At 41.9% G+C, this 19,127-nt stretch overlaps 2 protein-coding genes and 1 pseudogene across 3 annotated transcripts; 1 reads left to right on the top strand and 2 right to left on the bottom strand.

The window, feature by feature from the left end:
* Positions 1 to 2,858: 2,858 nt before the first annotated feature.
* On the bottom strand, positions 2,859 to 4,720 carry LOC310790606 (serine/threonine-protein kinase RIO1 pseudogene; annotated as a pseudogene). The gene has a single exon. The product of its transcript is annotated as a serine/threonine-protein kinase RIO1 pseudogene (transcript).
* Positions 4,721 to 5,001: 281 nt separating this feature from the next.
* Positions 5,002 to 10,464, top strand: pdzd11 (PDZ domain containing 11). Its single transcript, XM_083652006.1, has 6 exons — positions 5,002 to 5,085; positions 5,564 to 5,662; positions 6,205 to 6,345; positions 6,459 to 6,557; positions 8,426 to 8,486; positions 9,178 to 10,464. Exons 2-6 carry the CDS (start codon positions 5,570 to 5,572, stop codon positions 9,210 to 9,212), a joined length of 429 nt encoding a protein of 142 aa, XP_083508132.1. The 5' UTR covers positions 5,002 to 5,085; positions 5,564 to 5,569; the 3' UTR covers positions 9,213 to 10,464.
* Positions 10,465 to 10,675: 211 nt separating this feature from the next.
* On the bottom strand, positions 10,676 to 18,016 carry stard14 (START domain containing 14). Its single transcript, XM_083652005.1, has 6 exons — positions 17,642 to 18,016; positions 16,608 to 16,755; positions 15,029 to 15,132; positions 14,591 to 14,708; positions 14,423 to 14,475; positions 10,676 to 12,203 (listed from the first exon to the last, which is right to left on the bottom strand). The coding sequence occupies exons 1-6, from the start codon at positions 17,819 to 17,821 to the stop codon at positions 11,997 to 11,999; spliced, it is 810 nt and encodes a 269-aa protein (XP_083508131.1). The 5' UTR covers positions 17,822 to 18,016; the 3' UTR covers positions 10,676 to 11,996.
* Between the last annotated feature and the right edge of the window lie 1,111 nt (positions 18,017 to 19,127).

Genomic DNA, 19,127 nt, shown 5'->3' with positions numbered 1-19,127 from the left:
GACGTCACACAGCAGCTGAGACAGGTCAGATCAAACGGACTGACGCTCGAGCGCAAACCTGTCTGATCTCACCGCGACTGGAAGGGAAATCTAACGTTAAAGCTCGAGATCTGGAGACAGGAAGCGTGTATGTAGTCTCACGTGGTCAGACCCAACGTCAAAATGCGTATATACGGCTGGCTACTGCGAGACTGGGCAGCGTCAGGGCAGCATGTGCTGTGTTCGATGGAGAAATGTGTTCGCAAGGATGTGTTGCGTTTACTTCCGGGTCCAGACACGTGACGTCACGTGTGTACTGCGAGAGTGGTGACTTGCTGAATGCATCAGTGGGCTAGTGGGCTGTGTCTATGTAACAATTTGTGACATCATCAGTGATGTCATAAATCATTGAATTGTGATCTCATCAGTGATGTCACTAAAGCAATTGTGATGTCATCAGTGATGTCATTCGAGCAATTGTGATGTCATCAGTGATGTCATAAATCCTTCCTGGCTGAAGCTATACAAGTGGTGGAAGCACATTTTCCCTCCAAAAACGATAATTTTGACCCTCAGGTACAATAATTCAACATTTCCCACCTGGCAACACTGGCTACGGTAGCCCAAGTCTCCAAAATAAACCAGCATTGTTTTTCAGTGAAGTTGTCCTTTAAATTGGAATAAATTATGTTAGAACAGACTTCTCTTGTACATTAGTCATGGAAAATGAGAAGCGTGCAAATTTTCGATTTGTATCAAGCAGCAAAAAAGTTGTAGCATGACGTGTTTGAGTTAGTTTGCTTTGTTTGACATTGCACGTCCTGCATTTGTGACTATTGTGCATGGCATGCCCATATTGCGATGATGATGCTGAAACGATATATTGTGCAGCCCTACTAGCTAGTATTGGTTAGCTTGCTAGTTTCCTGTATTGGTGGTGCTTAAGCGGTGGTGGCCCCCAAATCAAATTCTACTTAGGGCCCCGACTTGGGCAGATCCTGAGTAGGCCCCTAGCCTGCAGATTTATGATAGAGCCGAGACTAACATCAGAGCACATCAGAGCCAAGGCGGAGCTGCTAGCACGTTATTAGCACTTAAATCCATTTCAAGTTAAAAAATGTTTTGGGGTTGTTAATGCTGATAATCATGCTTTGTGACAGGTCACAGATTATCAGTGTATCAGACCATCACAGCCCATTTACGTGGAGCGTCAATGGTGGACCCAAAAGTCGAGACACACGAGGCAGCAGGCAGGATTCAGGATTAACAAAGTTTTTACTAGAAGTTCTAGAACACAAACAGGTTTACTATACAAGATACAATAAGGGAAGGCTGTAGACACAAAGACAGTAACAAGACACAAGCCTGTGTGCTGAGTGGGGAGAGGCATTTACGGCAGCTGGTGATGGACACAAAGAGCAGGGCTGGGCTAACGAGGAAATGGGTGTGAAGGAACAAGCAGACTGGGGGGAAACACAGAACAAAAACTAAAGGCTGGTGGCCTCTGGAGGCCAGAAGCAACCATGACACAGCCAAGACTTTGTAGAAATGTAATTACTACTGAAATTGTTCCTTTTCTCGTGTCACCAGCAAGTGTACTGCGTTGTGTTGACAGTTCGGGCAGCAAACCATGTGTAGGCCTTTAACAGCAACAGGTGGAGAGGGATTTGATCCACTGACTTCCCACTTCCAAAGCTCACACGCCAACCACTATGCCAGAGAGCTAAAGCTCCCTTGGCAGAGCTGGCTAACAGGCCATTATACCGGGGAGTGAGTTAACCAACCTTCTCGCTACCACTCAGGAAAGGAAAACATTGTAATGAATAGTATAACGACGTATACTGCTCACAGGGAGTAGTGCAGGCCCTATAATAAGTAGGAAGGAGTTCTGTAATGAGCCCAACGTAGTGAACTGCACACAGACAGCTCCCTTTGTTTTGATGAACTACCAAGTGCAAGTAGCATCAGAAGTTTGTTAGTACGCAGTCACAAGGCGTGGCTAGAGAACAGTGGTGTCATTTCAGCAAAAGCCAAGGTACTGTATGGCAAGGTACACGGTGGGGGAAGGGGGGGTGAAGGGGCCCCCCTTAATGGATATTTTTGTGTGAAATCAGTTGTACAATAGTCAATTTTGGTGAGTTGTTTCTATGCAATTTAGTTATGACATAGTAAACCTTTTTTTTTTTTTTTCCCAGTGAATGACATACAGATCCTTTCCAAAAAATTTGAATATCATGGAAATACCATGGATGCCCGCGGGCTTCAGCAGATTGTCAAGTAAAGATGATTAAAAAATTTGGTGGAGATTCAGAGGGAGTGGACTGAGGCTGGAGTCAGTCATAACTGAGAAGTAACTGCTGATTTTCTTCACACTATTCTAATTTCTTGAAATACTGTTTTGGAGGTTTTCTGGAGCTGTAGGCCAAAATCATGAAAAATTAAACAAATAAAGGCTAGAAATATTTCACTTGGTGTGTAATGAATCTATAATCTATGAAAGTTTCACTTTTTGAAAGGAATTATGGAAAAAAACGTTTCCATTATATTCTAATTTTTTGGAAAGGATCTGTATATATGTAGTGTTACCTTTTTAATTTAATTTTTTAGTGATACGCACAGGACCTCACAGGCTGTCCATGAAAACAAATGCTGTAAAGTGTACAAGAAACCCTCTCTAAAAAATATTAATGTTTAGCCTACACTAAGAATTGACCACAAAGCACTTCCATTAATGTAGCCTATTCTACTGTTAAACATTACCAACACACTACAGCAGTCAAAACAATAGGCTAGTATAGCCTATGAGGAAGATGTGTAACCTCTGTAAAGTGGTATGTGTTACAATATCAGAGAGAATCCTTTGTTGTTGGAGGGTTTGTTTATTTCCATAAACTGAGTTTAAATACAGCATCCTAAATAAGTGAAAACTGAGTTTGTATTTATTTATAACAACTGTTCAGGTTTTAGGAAGTCAGTTCAGGAGTCAGATCATTTGCCTTTCTTCATCTTGGCTACTTTCTCTTTTCTCTTCTTCGTGCGTTTCGGCACTTTGGCTTTTCTTTTCTCTCTCTGAACTTCTTTGGCCATTTTCTTCTTTTCTTTCCTGTCCATCTGGGCTTCCCCTCCATGCTCCTGCTGCTGCTCCTCTTCCTCCTCATCCTCATCTTCCTCCTCTGAAGAGGAGTCCTCCTCCTCCAGCAGAGCAGGGACTGTCTGGACTCCTGACAGATCCTGCTTCAGCCCCGTCACAGTCTGGTACAGAACGCTGTGGTCGAGCTCCTGGCTGCTCCTCATGTTGTCCACGTCTCGTTCGTAGTGAGTGACCTCTGTCAGAGTTCTGGGGATGTAAGAGTTCTTAAAGACCTCCTCGTCCACTCGGTCCTGGTTGGAGCGTTCTTCTGTCGTCCGCTCTGCAGCAATCTGCATCGCCTTGTCCAGGTAGAGGTCAGTGTTGCTGCAGGTGACCGAGGGGTCGGTGATGAAGTCAAACAGCTCTCTGACTGTCATGGCCGCCACTCCACGCTTCACAAAGAACTCGTTAACATTGCTGCAGTCTTTCCTGAGGAACTCCAGAGCGTGAGGGTGGTCGTGTTCCACCGACTGAGACACGTCGATGATGTACGCCTCGCCGTCATGGTAAAGGATGTTAAACTCTGAGAGGTCAGCGTGAACCAGCCGGGCCTGTTGGTACATGGTCCTCATGTTCTGGACCAGCTGCAGGTAGAGCTGCCGAGCCTTCCCCTCTGACATCACTGCGTTCTTCAGCAGAGGAGCCGGCATGTCGTCTCTGCCAATGAAGCTCATGAGGAGGACGTGGCTGCGGAGCATCACAGGCTCGGGACTCGGGATGCCGGCCGTCTGGAGCCTGATGAGGTTCCTCATCTCCTTCTCTGCCCAGGTCCTCACCATCTTCCTGGGGTTCCCTTTACAGTAACCATGACGGAACCTGAACTCTCCTCTGACGTATTTGTCTCTGTCTTTGAACAGCAGGATGGAGGTCTTGTAGATCTTGACGGCTCTGCTGAGGCCGGCCGCCGTGCTGGCGTGGTAAACGTTAGCCTCTTTCCCGGTGCTGATGCAGCCGTTGATTTCAGAGATGACTCCTCGACTCAGCATCTTAAAGAGGATCATTCTCGTCCGCGGGTCTAAAACCTGCTCCACTGTGGCACGATCTGATTTGTCCTTCACTCGATACGTGTTGGCATCTCTCTGTTTCTGCATGCTCGTCACTTTGTTGATCACAGAGTCGGCGTAATTCAGTTTATCAAGGTTGATCTTGTGTTCGTATTTCCTTAGAACTTTGTCAGACGGCGTCGACGACCCCATCGCCTTCCTGGACGCATTCTGGCAGTTCAGACCGGGCTGGTTGGCACTGTTGTAGCGTTTGGTCAGATCCACTCTGTCACTCCAGTCCCAGTCTTCATCATCATCATCTTCCTCATCTTCATCTTCCTCCTCCAGTTTGACATCACTGATCTGGGTCTCCAACACCGGCAGCTGTGATTGGTCATTCTCTTCTTCTTCGGCGTCATCAAACTGTCCGGGGACAGCGTCACCGAGCAGCGCCATGACGTCAAACAGCAGCTGAGACAGGTCAGATCAAACGGACCGCCGCTCAGCGCAAACCTGTCTGATCTCACCGCGGCTGGAAGGGAAATCTAACGTTACAACTAACAGCTCGAGCTCTGGAGACAGGCAGCGTGTAGTCTCACGTGGCAAGACCCAACCACAGAAAGCGTAACTACGGTTGGCTACTGCCATGGGCTACTGCGAGACCGCAGCGTGTGCTGTGTTCGATGGAGAAATGTGTCAGGAAGGATGTGTTGCGTTTACTTCCGGGTCGAGACACGTGACGTCATGTGTGTACGGCGGAAAAAAAATAAACTTGCTGGCAGCTAGTAACCTCGCGTAGCTGCTAGATTAACATTTAAAATTGTCCGTGTAATCATTAACTTTTGTATTGAATTATTGTATTTTTCATTGTTTAATTTTTTTTTTTAAATATATCTCTTGTATGGTCTGTCTGACATAATTTGTATATCTTTTCTAAATAAAGTTTTGGAGAAAAAAAAAACCTTGCTGGCTGCTAGCCTTCCAGCTATCTGGGTGAGTGTTGTTTCATTTAATTGTGGCTGTCGCTCTATTTTGGTAGATAAATATGCGTCAATTTCATTATTATAGTTCAGAACGTGATAATAACAGTGAATGTTAGCCAACAACGAGGTGTAATTAAAGACATAAGCAACGTGCCTCATCACAGCTGAGCTAGCAAGCTAACGGTTGCTAGCGTTTGCTGTGAATTCAGTCACTGTCAGCTTTACCATTCTTTGTCAGATGCAAATGTATTTCTATCATTCTGCATTCATGTGTCTTTATATTATGCTGTCTGTTATCTAAACCGACTTGACTGTCGGTGGGGGGCATTTTATGTGATCTAACGACGTTATACTGTTATGTTCGTTATGCGAGCCATGAAGAATGTGACTGATCATAACAAACGAATGCTACATCTAATGTAACGTGTTTAAATAAACTTAATGTGTCAGTCAAATGTTAATGCACTTTGTTTTCTAAACGTTTTTAGCCAACTATGGACCAGAAAATTCCATATGATGACTACCAGCTCCCAGTGGTGTTTCTGCCTTCCTATGAGAGCCCTCCAGCATGGATAGCCCCACAAGAGGTCATTATTCACACATACCTTATGCACAGTGAATGCACTAATAGTAAAATATGATATGTAGGCTAAAGCAAGTATTGGCAAAGAAAACAAGTTATTACAAATCAATGATGCAGAAAACCTGGACACTGAAAAATCGTCACACATGGATTGTTGTTGTGAATCAAAGGGCTAAATCTTTTCTAGAAATTAACATTTTGATGCTAGTTTTTTTTGGGGGGGGTTGACAGCCACAAAATGTATTTAGAACTACACTGTCTGCTACATCACCTTTTCTTCTGTGATGGAAGGAATTTGAGATTGATAGTAGGCCTATATCCTTGTTCCTTTGATCAGAAATGTCCTGGTGCATGGTTTTCTGAAGGGTGTGAACCCTAGTCTCATTGTGGATGATTGCGGTCAGGCAAATCTAGGTCTGTAATAAAAAAGTATCAAAAACCTGCACAAATACTGTTCATTTCTGATCTCCCGGCGTGATGATAGACAACATTCCTCCATGCTGGTTTGATTGAGTACACTCAGTATTTTCTCTGTGCCATATATAGCGAGTTCATCACCCTGACTACAACAATGAGCTTGCCCAGTTCCTACCACGTACCGTCGTACTGAAGAAACCTCCGGGGGCACAGCTTGGCTTCAACATCCGTGGGGGCAAGGCCTCCCAGCTGGGAATCTTTATATCCAAGGTATGTGTGCAGCTTTAATGTTTGGATTGACTTACGCCATGAAGTGCTGTCCCATTGGTTGTTTTTTTTATTTTCTACTTTGCGATTTTGTGTGTGTGTGTGTTGGCTGACAGGTGGTCCCAGACTCTGATGCCCACAGGGCCGGGTTACAGGAGGGGGACCAGGTGCTTTCTGTGAATGAAGTTGACTTCCAAGACATAGAACACTCAAGGGTAAGTCAATTCTAGTGGTTTTAATACACAAGAGTTTGTGTTATAAAGATGCTGAAAGAAGATGGTGTTGCCATTCTCATCGCAGAATTTGGGCGATATTAAAAGGATACTGTACAGCAATACCTTTGCATATGAAAGTTGGTATATAAAAGTGATTCTCATTCTCATTCTGATTCTGAAATGAGAAAGACATAAACCCTCGTCAAGTTATCAACTCGTCTTTTCCCTGTAGCACTTTTATGGTTTTTTCATGGATTCCAAAGTCATGTTGCACACAGCATCCAGCTGCAACACGTTCTGTCCACAAGCAACATTGTGACTAGTGAGGACTGAGGAGCATATTATTTTGGGTGCATTACATACTGTGTGATAATTAATTGTTACAACTCTAGCTAATGGTACAGACAACACTTAACTTAAGACACTTGAGTGAATGACTTATGAGTAGTTTTGTGTCTGCCCTGGTATCCGTCACCTTTTCACTCTCCACGAGTTTGCATCCATGTAAACAGAAATGGCAGATGGAAAGTGTGGACATTTATTAGGCATTTAGGTTAGTCAGGTAGGAGTCTCTCCCCAGACTCAAATATTACGTTGAATCGCTGCTACATAAGTACATAATACTACATAAGTGAGTCTGTACCAGTTCACATCCACTGCTGGTTTTTGAAGGCGGGTTGAAATTGAATGAGTGACAGGTCATAGCACCGATAAGAGAGCGGTTCAAAGAATGTGCTGCGCCTCCCGTGTTGTCTGATCGCAAAGTCGTTACTGATTGGGGAGGACTGAAGGGGTGGGAATCGCTGAGTAGCTCACGATACGATATCGTCACGATACTTGGCCCTCGATAACGATATATCACGATACAGCGATACTGCGATAATCGATATATTGGAAGACGATACATCACGATACCTGTGTAACTGAAGAGAAAAAAATACCCCTAAAAGGCAAGAAGCAGGTATTATGTATTTATTAGCAGAATTGACATGAACTCTCTCAGAGTTCACTCACTCACTCATACCATTTTCGATACCACGGAGGAAAAGTTACACATTAAGTCTTTTTATTATTATTATTAAAACAAGAAAACCTATATAACCTACCTACCTATATAATTTCTAAAAGTAGATATTAATGATCAAACATTTCCATTCAGTAGCCTACAGTATTTATGTTTTTGTTTCAACTACAAACATAAATAAACGTCAACTTGAAACTATGTTTGAACTACCACACACAGCATAATATTTTAGCCTGTTTATTAATTTTTTTTTTTTTTTTTTTTTTTTTTTTTTTTTTTTTTAATAAACATATCGATACTTGGTGCCAGTGTATCGATAACGTATCGCAAGTGGAAATATCGCGATACCGTGAGTATCGATATTTTGTCCCACCCCTAGACTGAATCCATCACTGCTATATCACTGGCCAAGTGAACGGTTCCCTCCCATAACCAGCCAGCTGAGGGAAAGTGTCCCACCAGACCCAGAGAGAGCTCTGCAGCATGCAGTATCAGCATGTATCAGCATAAGAACTCTCATGGGTCTGGCGTTGAGACTAGTCAGGTAGTAACACTGTATTTTATTTAGTAATTCATGGCTCATTGCTCCCTAAGATGTTCATTCTTTTTTATGCTGATATTGTCATACAGATGATAATATCAACCATGCAAATGATAGCAAGCATCTGCCTGCTCTCTATGAACATGTGTCCCTTTGGAAATCAATAGCATCTCACAAAAACTAAACTACCTGTAACCTGACCCAGTGTCCCATTATTGTGACCAGTTTGCCCAAATGCAGACACATTGAATGAGGACATGTTACTGTACATTTGCATGAAGTGATTTTCTTCTCCCTCTTCAGGCTGTGGAAATTCTCAAGACGGCTCGAGAAATCCTCATGAGGGTGCGCTTCTTTCCTTACAGTAAGTCTTGATCTAACTTGTTTCACAAAATCATGTCCAGAGCAGAATAATAGACTGTGCAAGATCTGCTTCCAGGTTTAATATACAGTCTGATACCTTTGCATCACATTCCAATACAATGACAAGTAGTAGTCAAGCACTACTTTTGATCTCTTTCTGAAGTTACTTGTCAGCCTTAAAGGCCGGCTTTACCGTGGGGAATATGAATATATATTAATTCTTAAAAAATCTTAAATTTAGAATCCGTTGAAATTTTTGAAATTGCTTGTTCACAGCCAGAGAAAAAAAAAAAAAAAAAAAAAAAAAGGGGGCCAGGTGACGCGTTTCGACGCGAAACGCGTCACCTGGCCCAATTTCTTTTTTTTTTTTTTTCTTTTTTTTTTCTCTGGCTGTGAACAAGCAATTTCAAAAATTTCAACGGATTCGAAATTTAAGATTTTTTAAGAATTAATATATATTCATATTCCCCACGGTAAAGCCGGCCTTTAAGTCTTAAAGCTCATCGGGTATTTCTGGCTGGAATTTTGATACCAGCAAATAACAGTAGCCACCTAGCTGAGCTAACTGGCTGGTCCCATTGTATTTGCCGGACAGTGAAATTGGGTTTGAGCGACCAAAATTACATCACACAGGTGGGAGACACTGAAATGACCTCGTTTGGATGATTCTAATGTCTGTGTTTTTCTATCAGACTACCAGAGACAGAAGGAGAGGACTGTGCACTAGGTGGCAGCAGATCACCTAGGGGGAGAGAGAGAAAACGAGGGCAAGTCAGCGAGCCTCAGTGGGACTCATATCTTTGGTGGATGGACACGTCACTGCGTGCGTCATTATCCTCCTCCCACAGCCTCCATTCTGTCTCAGCTTCAGGGTGACTGATCTATGACTAACACAGACCCATTCATAGGTTTACATGCAAGGACAATATATGAAATACTGTCTTTTCTCTGGTCCAAGACATGATGTTCCATCACTTATTCTAAGATCACAAAGAGGAGTCTCTGAATTACAGCATTTGAATCTGGTTTTTAATAGCTTCTTGACACTCCTTGGCACACTTTGATAGGTACATTTCAGAAGCATTGTCTGCTTACATCACATTTACAGGTTATTCTAGTACTGTAGTCATAAACAAGACTCGCCTATCATAAAGTTTACACACCCTTAATAACTGAATTAACCAATGCTTCTATTCCCTTCTTGCTCGAGATCTGACCAGATGCAGTTATCCATAGAAACAGATCACTTTAGTCACCATGAATCATAAATGTACATACCGGTATTTGCCTTGGTGATATTGAAGGAGACTACGTACCATTTATGTAAATACATGTAACTTTTGCAGTTTCACCGTATTTGCTGATACACATGGTACAAGGACAACATGCATCATCATCTATATCACTGTGAAAATACACAGTACATTATGGTTTTAGTTATTAAAGGGTAATACTTCATTGTCTATGGAATACTCAATGTAAATAATGGTGTAAATATATTCCAGTGATCAGCATCAGTATATTGCTTTGATACTGTAAAGTAGTAAATTAAATAAATATTTAGGTTTCATGCCAGGTTATGCATGTAGTTGATTATATCTGTATTCACACTGCTTCAATCTGGTCTGAACTAAAGATAATTTTGCATTTATTTAATGTATGTTTTTTGAGGTGCCAAACTTCTGACTATGAATATAAGTTGCAACATGCTGTTAGTGAGCTATACAGTACACCCTGTCATTTATGTAACAGTACATATTGCAGTATATAAATATGCAGTAAGTTGACTTCTTTTTAACTCTTTTAAAGACATGTTTAAATAGATACACATTTTCTTAATTATTTTGTTTGTGCACTGCTACTAATAGAGGTCATGAGAAGACATTGTTTTGTCCACTATCAGATAAGTGATCTGAACTAGTTTTTTTCTTCATGAGACTGACTTCATTGAATACAAAATAAAAGGATCTTGAACTGTTTGTGTGTTGTTTTTTGTACAAGTATGTGACATTGACCTGAATCTAGGATAAAGGTTTAGAAGCCTAGTAGTAACCCAAGATTGATTGTGCACTTGTAAGACCTTGAATCTGAGTGAGATGGGCCGGTTTGCTCCGGTATGAGTAGCTCAACTTGTTGTTCCACTCTGGGTTTGGGTTTCTGTTGACGGTGACAATCACAGTGATTACCAAAGCATGTCAACCATGTGAGGTTTTATTATAAAAACAAAACGGGGCATATTAAACCATGTCTCATATCTCTTCACAAGAAAAACCTCAAGAGCTCAGTGTCCCTCTGCTCTGTCATTATTTACATTTTGTAAATCTCACATGTACAAGATCCATGATGATAATTCCAATCCTTCAGGTAAAAACAATACTCAAGTTGAAAATAAAATAAAATTGCTCTGTACATTTTGCATGTAACATTACCTAAAGATTTTCACTCAGTGGGATCAATGGATCCAACCTTGAATGCCCCTGCGATAAGCCCAGGGTCTGTTTAACAAACATGAATTTCACTGCACACACTTTGATTGCACATCACAATAAATACAAACACTAAAATAAAAAACCCTCCAGGGACAGCCTTCCTGTATTTACATATTCTTCCATTAAAAAAAGGCAAATGTGATGTGAAGTGAAATTGTCTGCTGTAAGCTCAATAACTTTGCATTCGTGAAAGACAGACTCAATGTCTCAGCTTGGAGCTACTCAACAAATGAACAAATCAAGAACCTTTTCCTTTCAGGTTAAGGGTAACTTCAACAGTGACCAAATACAAACGTCATTAAAAAAAAATTAAAAAGAGCTTCTATCATGTTTTAAGCAAAGGTGTCAAGAGTCAAGAGTGGAAGTTAGTACAGATGTTAGAAATACACTAAATACCTAATATCATTTCACTCGATACTGAAGTCAATGCAGGGAAATACTGTAAGTTAAACAGTTATCCACAACTGGCTGGCCATTTGCCTTCACATTTGACTGTAAATGGAAATGAGGAGATAGTACATAACTGACTGACTATCCATTTAGGTGCTTATATGTATTGTATTTATGTATTTAGCTTATATGTATTGTATTTATGTATTTACTTCATTTAGTTTTAACTTCACTCCATTCATGTTTAACCTCATTTCCATGCATTCCCTTCACTCAAACCTTGTTCACATCTAATTTGACATGGTTGCAACTACAAAAAGGCCTGCTGGAAGACATTCCTAATGTTGGGAGTAACTATTCCACAACCAAACCCCAACACCTCGATACTTGGACAGTGTAAAGGGCGTACAGACAGTTGTAAACGCTTCATTGTCATGCTCACCCCAAAAGGCACATTGATATGGAGATATAAAGAAAAAATAATAATCTGAGGATAGATTGGTAGACAGAGGATTAGGGTCATGTCATGTCGAGAGACGTAGCATTTTGGTCTCAAGTGTTATGGAGTTTGTGCGAGTATATCCTTCCTGTCTCTCTCTTGGCCAGCCTTCACCCTATCAAATCGATGCGATTCAGGTGCTATCCTCATTCTCCTGAGCATCTGTAGTCAAGCTCTCATCCACATTTTCTAGCGAGTCCGTTCTCTGTATCGACAGCTCGGCCGGGTCCATCATGGGCAGGGTGTTCTGCTCCGGGAACAACCAGGGCTTCTGGTCTGGAGAGTTCTGCTCCTTCCACTCGGGGTAGTTCTGGCCCGCCTTGTGCACACACTTCATCACCTGGAAGGAGGAGAGGAAAGGAGTATCAGAGGGCCGAACCCGACAAAGATAATCACACCACACCTTAATGTTCAGTCAACAAAGCTGCAGATAAACCGGGTCACCGGGTCATAATTTGCGTCAAATTATATGGCAAGCACTTACATTAATCAGCGCAATCGATAGTTACAATTTACAGCTCTAACACGGTGTATAATCTCATCAGACAAAGCCAAAATACCTGAATGAGCCCAATTCAAGCCATCAGCATTTTGACAAAGACCTACATGCTCTGTCAAGTCTAGTTGGAAATAAAAAGCTGGTCTCATTTTTGCCATTTGGGCTCCTCAACTTTGGGCTCCAATATAGTGATATCTAGTTTGACGCATGCAACAGTTCAACACCTGATGAAACCCCTCAAGTCTTAACTAACAGCCCTATCTGTGAACATTTTGCAAACTTGGTTGAGTGCTATATAAATAAAGTGTATTATTGTTATTTGAATGACTTGCCTGAGGAGCATACCAGTAGGCTGACTAAATCACCATCATCTTTTTCAACCACTTTTATAGATTTGCTTTTAATGCAATGATCTTCTATTTATTGCCCTTGACTTTTTTTCCCCTCTTATGTTTCTTGCTTTTCCTATATTGCTTTTGACTGTTTTATGTCGTGTTCCACTTCCTATGCATGTAACTTGTGCACCAACCACACCAAGTCCATTGGTGCATATGTGCAAACATACCATGGCCAAATAAAGAATTCTATTCTGCATTTACTTTTTTGTAAAGCACTTTTTAAAGAAAACTTAAATAAGTGCTATATAAATAAGGACTAGTAGAATTTTATAATTATCATCATCACATTCCCGGTAGTCGATTTGTACACAAATTTCAAGGTGGATGGTGGGGTCTTATGGAGACAGGGTGGAGGGTGGGAGACCCGTTGTTTACCCCTTTGTTTACATTGTAACAGCACAGATGTAATATTATATTCAAAAGACATGCAAGTTAGGGATGTTAGATCCCAAGACACTCAAATGCCCAAAGGCACTTCACTGTGGCTGCCCGCTGCTTTGAAGTAGTTAGGATGGATCAAATACAGATAACACAATCAAGCGTATCTTAACATACTACAGTAAAGGCCTTTGTGCTCCAAGTCCACTAAGTCCTGAATCAAATGTTATTTGTCCTTACGTGAGAACGACCCACAAAGGGATTCCTCTCTTTGATGGTAAATTATTACCTGTCACTTCAACAAGAAAAATTTAAACTAAGTTAATCTTGACGTCCAAATTGATTTTGTTGCCTGGAACATTCCGTTGAGGATGATGTAGCCTGTTACAATTGACTTAACTATTCCTATTTTGAATCGTCAGTACCTAGCAAAAGCACTGTGTCAGTAATTATAAATGCGGTCAAAACAGGGTTGGCAGGTTTTGTTTGTAGAAAGTTGTTCATGGGTAATGAATAGGTCGGTCGTGGTTTCTGTTCAGTTGAAGATGTGAGTGCCACAATCTCAGTTTCACACACATCGATACACATATAAATAGTTCCAAGCGGCAGAAGATATGAAACCTGGGGAACGAGTTCTACCAGCGCAGAGAGCAGCAGCTCGGGCTGAGACACTCCTTTGTCAGGAACCTTCCCGGGACAGGCCCTTAAAGTGGGTTTCTATGGTTACCATTGTCCTTGAAGAGACTTGAAACCCTCGCTCCCTTTACACACACACACACACACACACACACACACACACACACACACTTACACTTTCTAATAATCTCCAGACACATGCTCTCTCTCATTCACATTCACAGTCAATGTTTTTTTTACCTCTTTTTTCTTAGGGGTCAACTACAGCAGTGGTTCTCAACTGGCCTAGCCTCACGACTACATTTTTCCTTAGTTATTAAGTCGCAACCCAATTTACAGAATTTTGCCTAACTTTGCAACAACAAGCTAGCATGACATGTTGGTACCGATGGATGCCTGAGGTCTTCTAGTTCCATATGGTACCGGTATCTTAAATCTGGCTGTAAAAACGAGCCCGCTACAGCCTCTGAAAGACTGTAATGTTGGCCGCGGATGCCAGTGTCCTCAAGGAGTAGAAGTTTTTTTTTCTTCTCATGCACACACCTGCAACCGACTCAAAATGACCCTGCGACCCATGTTTGGGTCACGACCCACCCGTTGAGAAACACTGAACTACAGGAAAACACAGCTTGTAGTTACGTTACGTACCTTGGGAGCTAAAACTTGAGATGCTTTGTTCACCACCCACTTTGGAAGAGAACCTGGGGAAACCACGAGGAGAAAATGAAACGGCACTTGAGATTTACATGAACAACCATATTTTCCAGATAGTCATATTTGTTTGACAAGAACAAAGACAACGGTCAGGGTCTATACCTTTGGGATCGGCCTGTGAAAGGTATATGAAAGAACAGCTGTTTGGTCCTATGGGCTTGATCAAGTAGCCAGTTAGGATGGATATGGCTCTCACCAGGTCGTTGCGAGGAGGGTATTTCTGCAAGTCAAACAAAAGCAACAGTGTGCAGAATAATGAGACAATTAAACTGCAGTGCGTTTAACTGAATACCTTCTTCAAGTCCGTGTTCAAGCTGCACACGGTGCGTCGTCGTGCTATTCAGACATGTGACACTGCTATCAATATGGATAAGCGTGTTTGTAGATGATAAGACAGCTGTTATACAATCAGTGCACACAAAACACGAAGACAATAGATGTCAGTGGGCAGGCCTGGTGTGTTTGACAGACAGTGGTTGCTATGAGCCGGGGTGGGTGTGTGTGTGTGTGTGTGTGTGTGTGTGTGGAGGAGGTGCGTACCGGGTGTTTGACTGAGAAGTTCACGATCATGTACTCATCGTCCGTCGTCTGCCATGAACGCACCGTCACCACATCTCTGTTCCTCAGTGGTTTGGGACAATACCCTACGGAAAGAAGAAAGTTAATTCAGGAGACCTTGAAGGAGAAGACTTGCCTTCATCACTTGTGTTTCTCACCGTCACAGGAACCTAGAGTCAGGCAAACAACTTAGGGCAGCACCTGTGCCTTGTTTTGACTATAAATAAACTAAAAGGCCCTCATACTTCATCAACCAGCCCTACGAAGGTGTTGATAAAACCCAACAGATTATAATAGACAAACAAGACATTAACAATACAACAAACACTAAAGAAGCATGATAGAGGGGTATACAAAACACCAGTTGAGTTTGGGTATGAAAATCATTACTGAATTTTTCACGTCTCACTAACTCAAAATAAGGGCCCATTTTGCTGCATTGTTTTCAAACTATGCTGACATACTGTAAAAAAAACAACAACGTGTAGTTCTTTACAGTACAGAAAACATTTGGCTACCTGTCACATACAGTAGGCTACATCCTGTACACACTTTGTAGTTCCCGTAGGAAGAACTTGGACAATATATACATTTCTTAAAATAAAATAAATTTGCCTATATAAGAAATAGCACCAACAGATTCCCTATAGGCCCAATTAAATGATGTGCAGTCACGTCAAACGCTATTAGTAGGCTATCTCCTTTGCTTGCCCTGCACCCGAGTGAGTTTTTAATCTATTTTGAGTGTGCTCGCTAGCGGTGAGTTTCTATTGTATCTCCAGAAATACTCACATGTTAACTAGACTCCAGTCTTCCCATTCCCAATGTTTTTTTTTCTTCTTCTTTTCTTGGCTGTACACATGCAACAACTGAAGCTGACCTTTTCTAGCCCAACAGGTTTACAGTGGGTCACACAGGCAGGGTGGGAATTACACAGAGACCATGGAGGCCATGGCCTCTGTTGCCCCTCCCACTGGCCATGATGCCCTGAGATCCCTAAGGCCACTTTGGCAGTGCCCTGCTACCAGCCTGCTACTGTCAGTTGCTTTAAAAGCACCAGTGGTCTCAGGTTAATGTAGCCTGCCCTATGCACATGATGTGTCATTGGCTCATTTTAAATGAAAGAAAGTGTCGCACACTCTGGCTCCATATGCATACTTTAATGATGACGTTTCGGCCGTCCGGCCTTCTTCAAAATCAACAGCAGTTGTTGCCGGACGGCCGAAACGTCATCATTAAAGTATGCATGTGGAGCCAGAGTGTGCAACACTTTCTTTCATTTAAAGTTTATCTTCAGCTGTCAGCACCTCACCACAACCTTTGGTGTGCGTTATTTTGCCTTTTATGAATTGGCTCATTTTAACACACATTTCATAAAAATCACCCTTCATGATGTCAATAGAGCAATGGCCTCTGTGCCCTGGCATGTGGCCTTGTGCCCTAAAGAAATTGCGACGCCGAAGGCCAAATGGCCTTGCCTCAAAAATGACTAAATTCCCACCATGGTCACAGGACAGTGTGATGTGATCAGCTGCATCAGAAAGTAGATAGGAGTACTCACATGAGTAGTAGCCTACGTCAGCGTTAGCAGAGAGCCGGGCAATGTCAAAACTCTCACACATGGTGGGATCCCACTTTTTACGGTACTGGCCATCATGGAGGACATCGTACATGGTGGCGGCTGACACATCCTTTATTGTCATTTTACACTGAAACACACACAAACACAAGTGGGTGCACGCACACACACACACACACACACACACACACACACACACGCATGCACACACACGTGCACGCACACAGACACACACGCACACAGACACACACACACACACACACACACAAACACACACTATAATTAAAAATCCAAATGTTAAGTTTACAAAAGACAAACGTCACCTAGAGGCAACTATGAAACCTTACGTTCAGGGTTCCTAGACATTTTCAATCAAAAAATTCCATACTTTTTCCAGACTTTGATTTGTTTTTAAGCTTTTGTCTGGTGCCACTGCTAACTAGGTCATAGGCTATCACTGTATAGATAAAGATTGTTCTTCACTGCCACAAATAGCCTATCAGAATATGTGAGATGATTGGCAGAGTTCCTACAGTTTCCATTTTAAAATTGCATATTTCCCCCTTGATCCTATGTATGTTCTTGACTGGATTTGATTTTGATGTAGGCCTATTTGATAAAGGCTATGCATGCTGACAGTGGCTTGGTATAGCCTACTGTGGACTCAAAGTGCATGGCTCTACATAAAAGCCATAATTGTGTCATTTATGGATTCTTATTTGGAAGAACTAATGTTGTTACTAATGTAACAACTAGAAAGTGTGTTTGTATGCTGAAACTTGCTCAATAAACATAAAGTCGAAGAAAAAAAGCTATAATTTTGTGTAGGCCTATTGGATCTGAATCATAACATTGTCCATACACCCCCCCCCCCCCCCCCCATCTAAGCTGGGCCTGAAATGGTCGAATTAATTATTAATACATTTCCAGACTTTCCAGACCTGCGTAGAAACCCCCTAGGTTACATTATGGATCATTTCTGAGGATATGAGAGTATTTTAGAGATTGCAACTTACCTTGATCTTGTGAACTTTTAGTGAATTTTTACTTCCAGGTTTAGACACCGCGGAGGGTACTTCAACCAACACTTGCATACCATTTTTATCATACTTGTTTAACCAATTATCCGTTGATAAGCACTGTCTTCTGAAGTCAGAGAACACCGCTTCATCAGGTAGAATATTCGACCGAGACATCTTATCTTGTGTGGATCAGTCCCGTCCGTGACTTTGGTAAATGGCGTTTAATTTATCCTCAAAACAAATCTGCCATGTAGCTCGGCCTGCGCGGCTGACAGACTCCAGGCTTCTGTTGTTGTGTGCTGCCGGTGAGTCGAATATATTACAAACTGATCAGCAATCTAGTCGAGCAGGATTTTTCTGCTGAATTCCTGAGCCATTGCCTGTCTCTCTGACGTCGCCACTTCCGGAACGCGTCGGCCTACAGGTGTGCCACAGGTAGACGCACCACCGAATCAGCGAAGGACCTGTGGCTGTGTTGTCTGATGGATTGGTCAACTGGTTTGAACGAGTCCAGCCATTGCAGCCCACTGGTTGGCTGGTGGCTTAATCAATCATTCACAAGTTTTCCTATTGGTGGTGCAGTTGACAGCACTGGCTCCAAAAGTGTGTGTGTGTGTGTAGGCTATGTATACACACACAGTGTGCGTGTGTGTATATATATATACGTATAATATATGTTTAAAATACATACTACAGCATGCGATATACATTAATATATATATAGTTGCTATATAGCATGTGCATGAAACAACTCCCCCCCCCCCCCCAATAGTACGCTTTCATCAGTAGAACTTTAGAAGGATGGGCCACTGTACAAATATCACATACTATCACGACCTATAGGTCGAAATGATACCACAGAAAATCATATGGAATTAGCCTATATATCTGTCAAAGGCGATATAAGTAGAATAAGCTCAAAGCCTACTAGTGTGTCAATGACATAGGAACATTATGATAGGAATGAATAAGTAGACTAGCAGAATGATCTGTGGCTGGCATTTGATTACAATCACCTGTTATTTTCTCACAAAGATGGATGTGTGGTGATAACAGAACACTATGAATACCACCAACTAATGTTTCTTTCATCTTGTGGTTTGGCTGTATTTTGACGCACAGCATCCTAGCATGCAAAACAAACATAAAGACTGGTTTATGGTTAGCACAAAATTACTAGTTTGCTGGTAGCCAATGTGAATTGTTTGACTTCATGTTCATGCATGGCCACACCTACTGAAAACTGCATAGCCTACATTCCTGTAGGGAATTACCTAATGAGGCCAGTTTCAGTCACCTTTGACAACAGTTACACAAGCCCCCCCCCCCCCCCCACACACTTGACAAGCACCTCACCCTTCAACTTGTGCATCTGTTGTAGCTTATGCAACAACACAACAGCTGTATAAATCTATTGTGTGCATGCACAAAATAATCATGATGAATGATAATTAGTGTTTAAGGTGTTAGAATTGTTAAT

The sequence above is a fragment of the Poromitra crassiceps genome, assembly GCF_964638095.1.
Source record: "Poromitra crassiceps genome assembly, chromosome: 15".
In the NCBI taxonomy this organism is placed as follows: Eukaryota; Metazoa; Chordata; class Actinopteri; order Beryciformes; family Melamphaidae; genus Poromitra; species Poromitra crassiceps.
This window is presented reverse-complemented; position numbering and strand designations above follow the sequence as displayed.

Coding starts and splice junctions, on each gene's coding strand:
- stard14 (XM_083652005.1), bottom strand. CDS start 17,821: ATGTCTCGGTCGAATATTCTACCTGATGAAGCGGTGTTCTCTGACTTC. Junction 15,133..16,607: donor TGACGTAGGCTACTACTCAT/GTGAGTACTCCT, acceptor TTCTTTCCGTAG/GGTATTGTCCCAAACCACTG. Junction 14,476..14,590: donor TTCACAGGCCGATCCCAAAG/GTATAGACCCTG, acceptor TGGTTTCCCCAG/GTTCTCTTCCAAAGTGGGTG.
- pdzd11 (XM_083652006.1), top strand. CDS start 5,570: ATGGACCAGAAAATTCCATATGATGACTACCAGCTCCCAGTGGTGTTT. Junction 5,663..6,204: donor CATGGATAGCCCCACAAGAG/GTCATTATTCAC, acceptor TGCCATATATAG/CGAGTTCATCACCCTGACTA. Junction 8,487..9,177: donor GGTGCGCTTCTTTCCTTACA/GTAAGTCTTGAT, acceptor TTTTTCTATCAG/ACTACCAGAGACAGAAGGAG.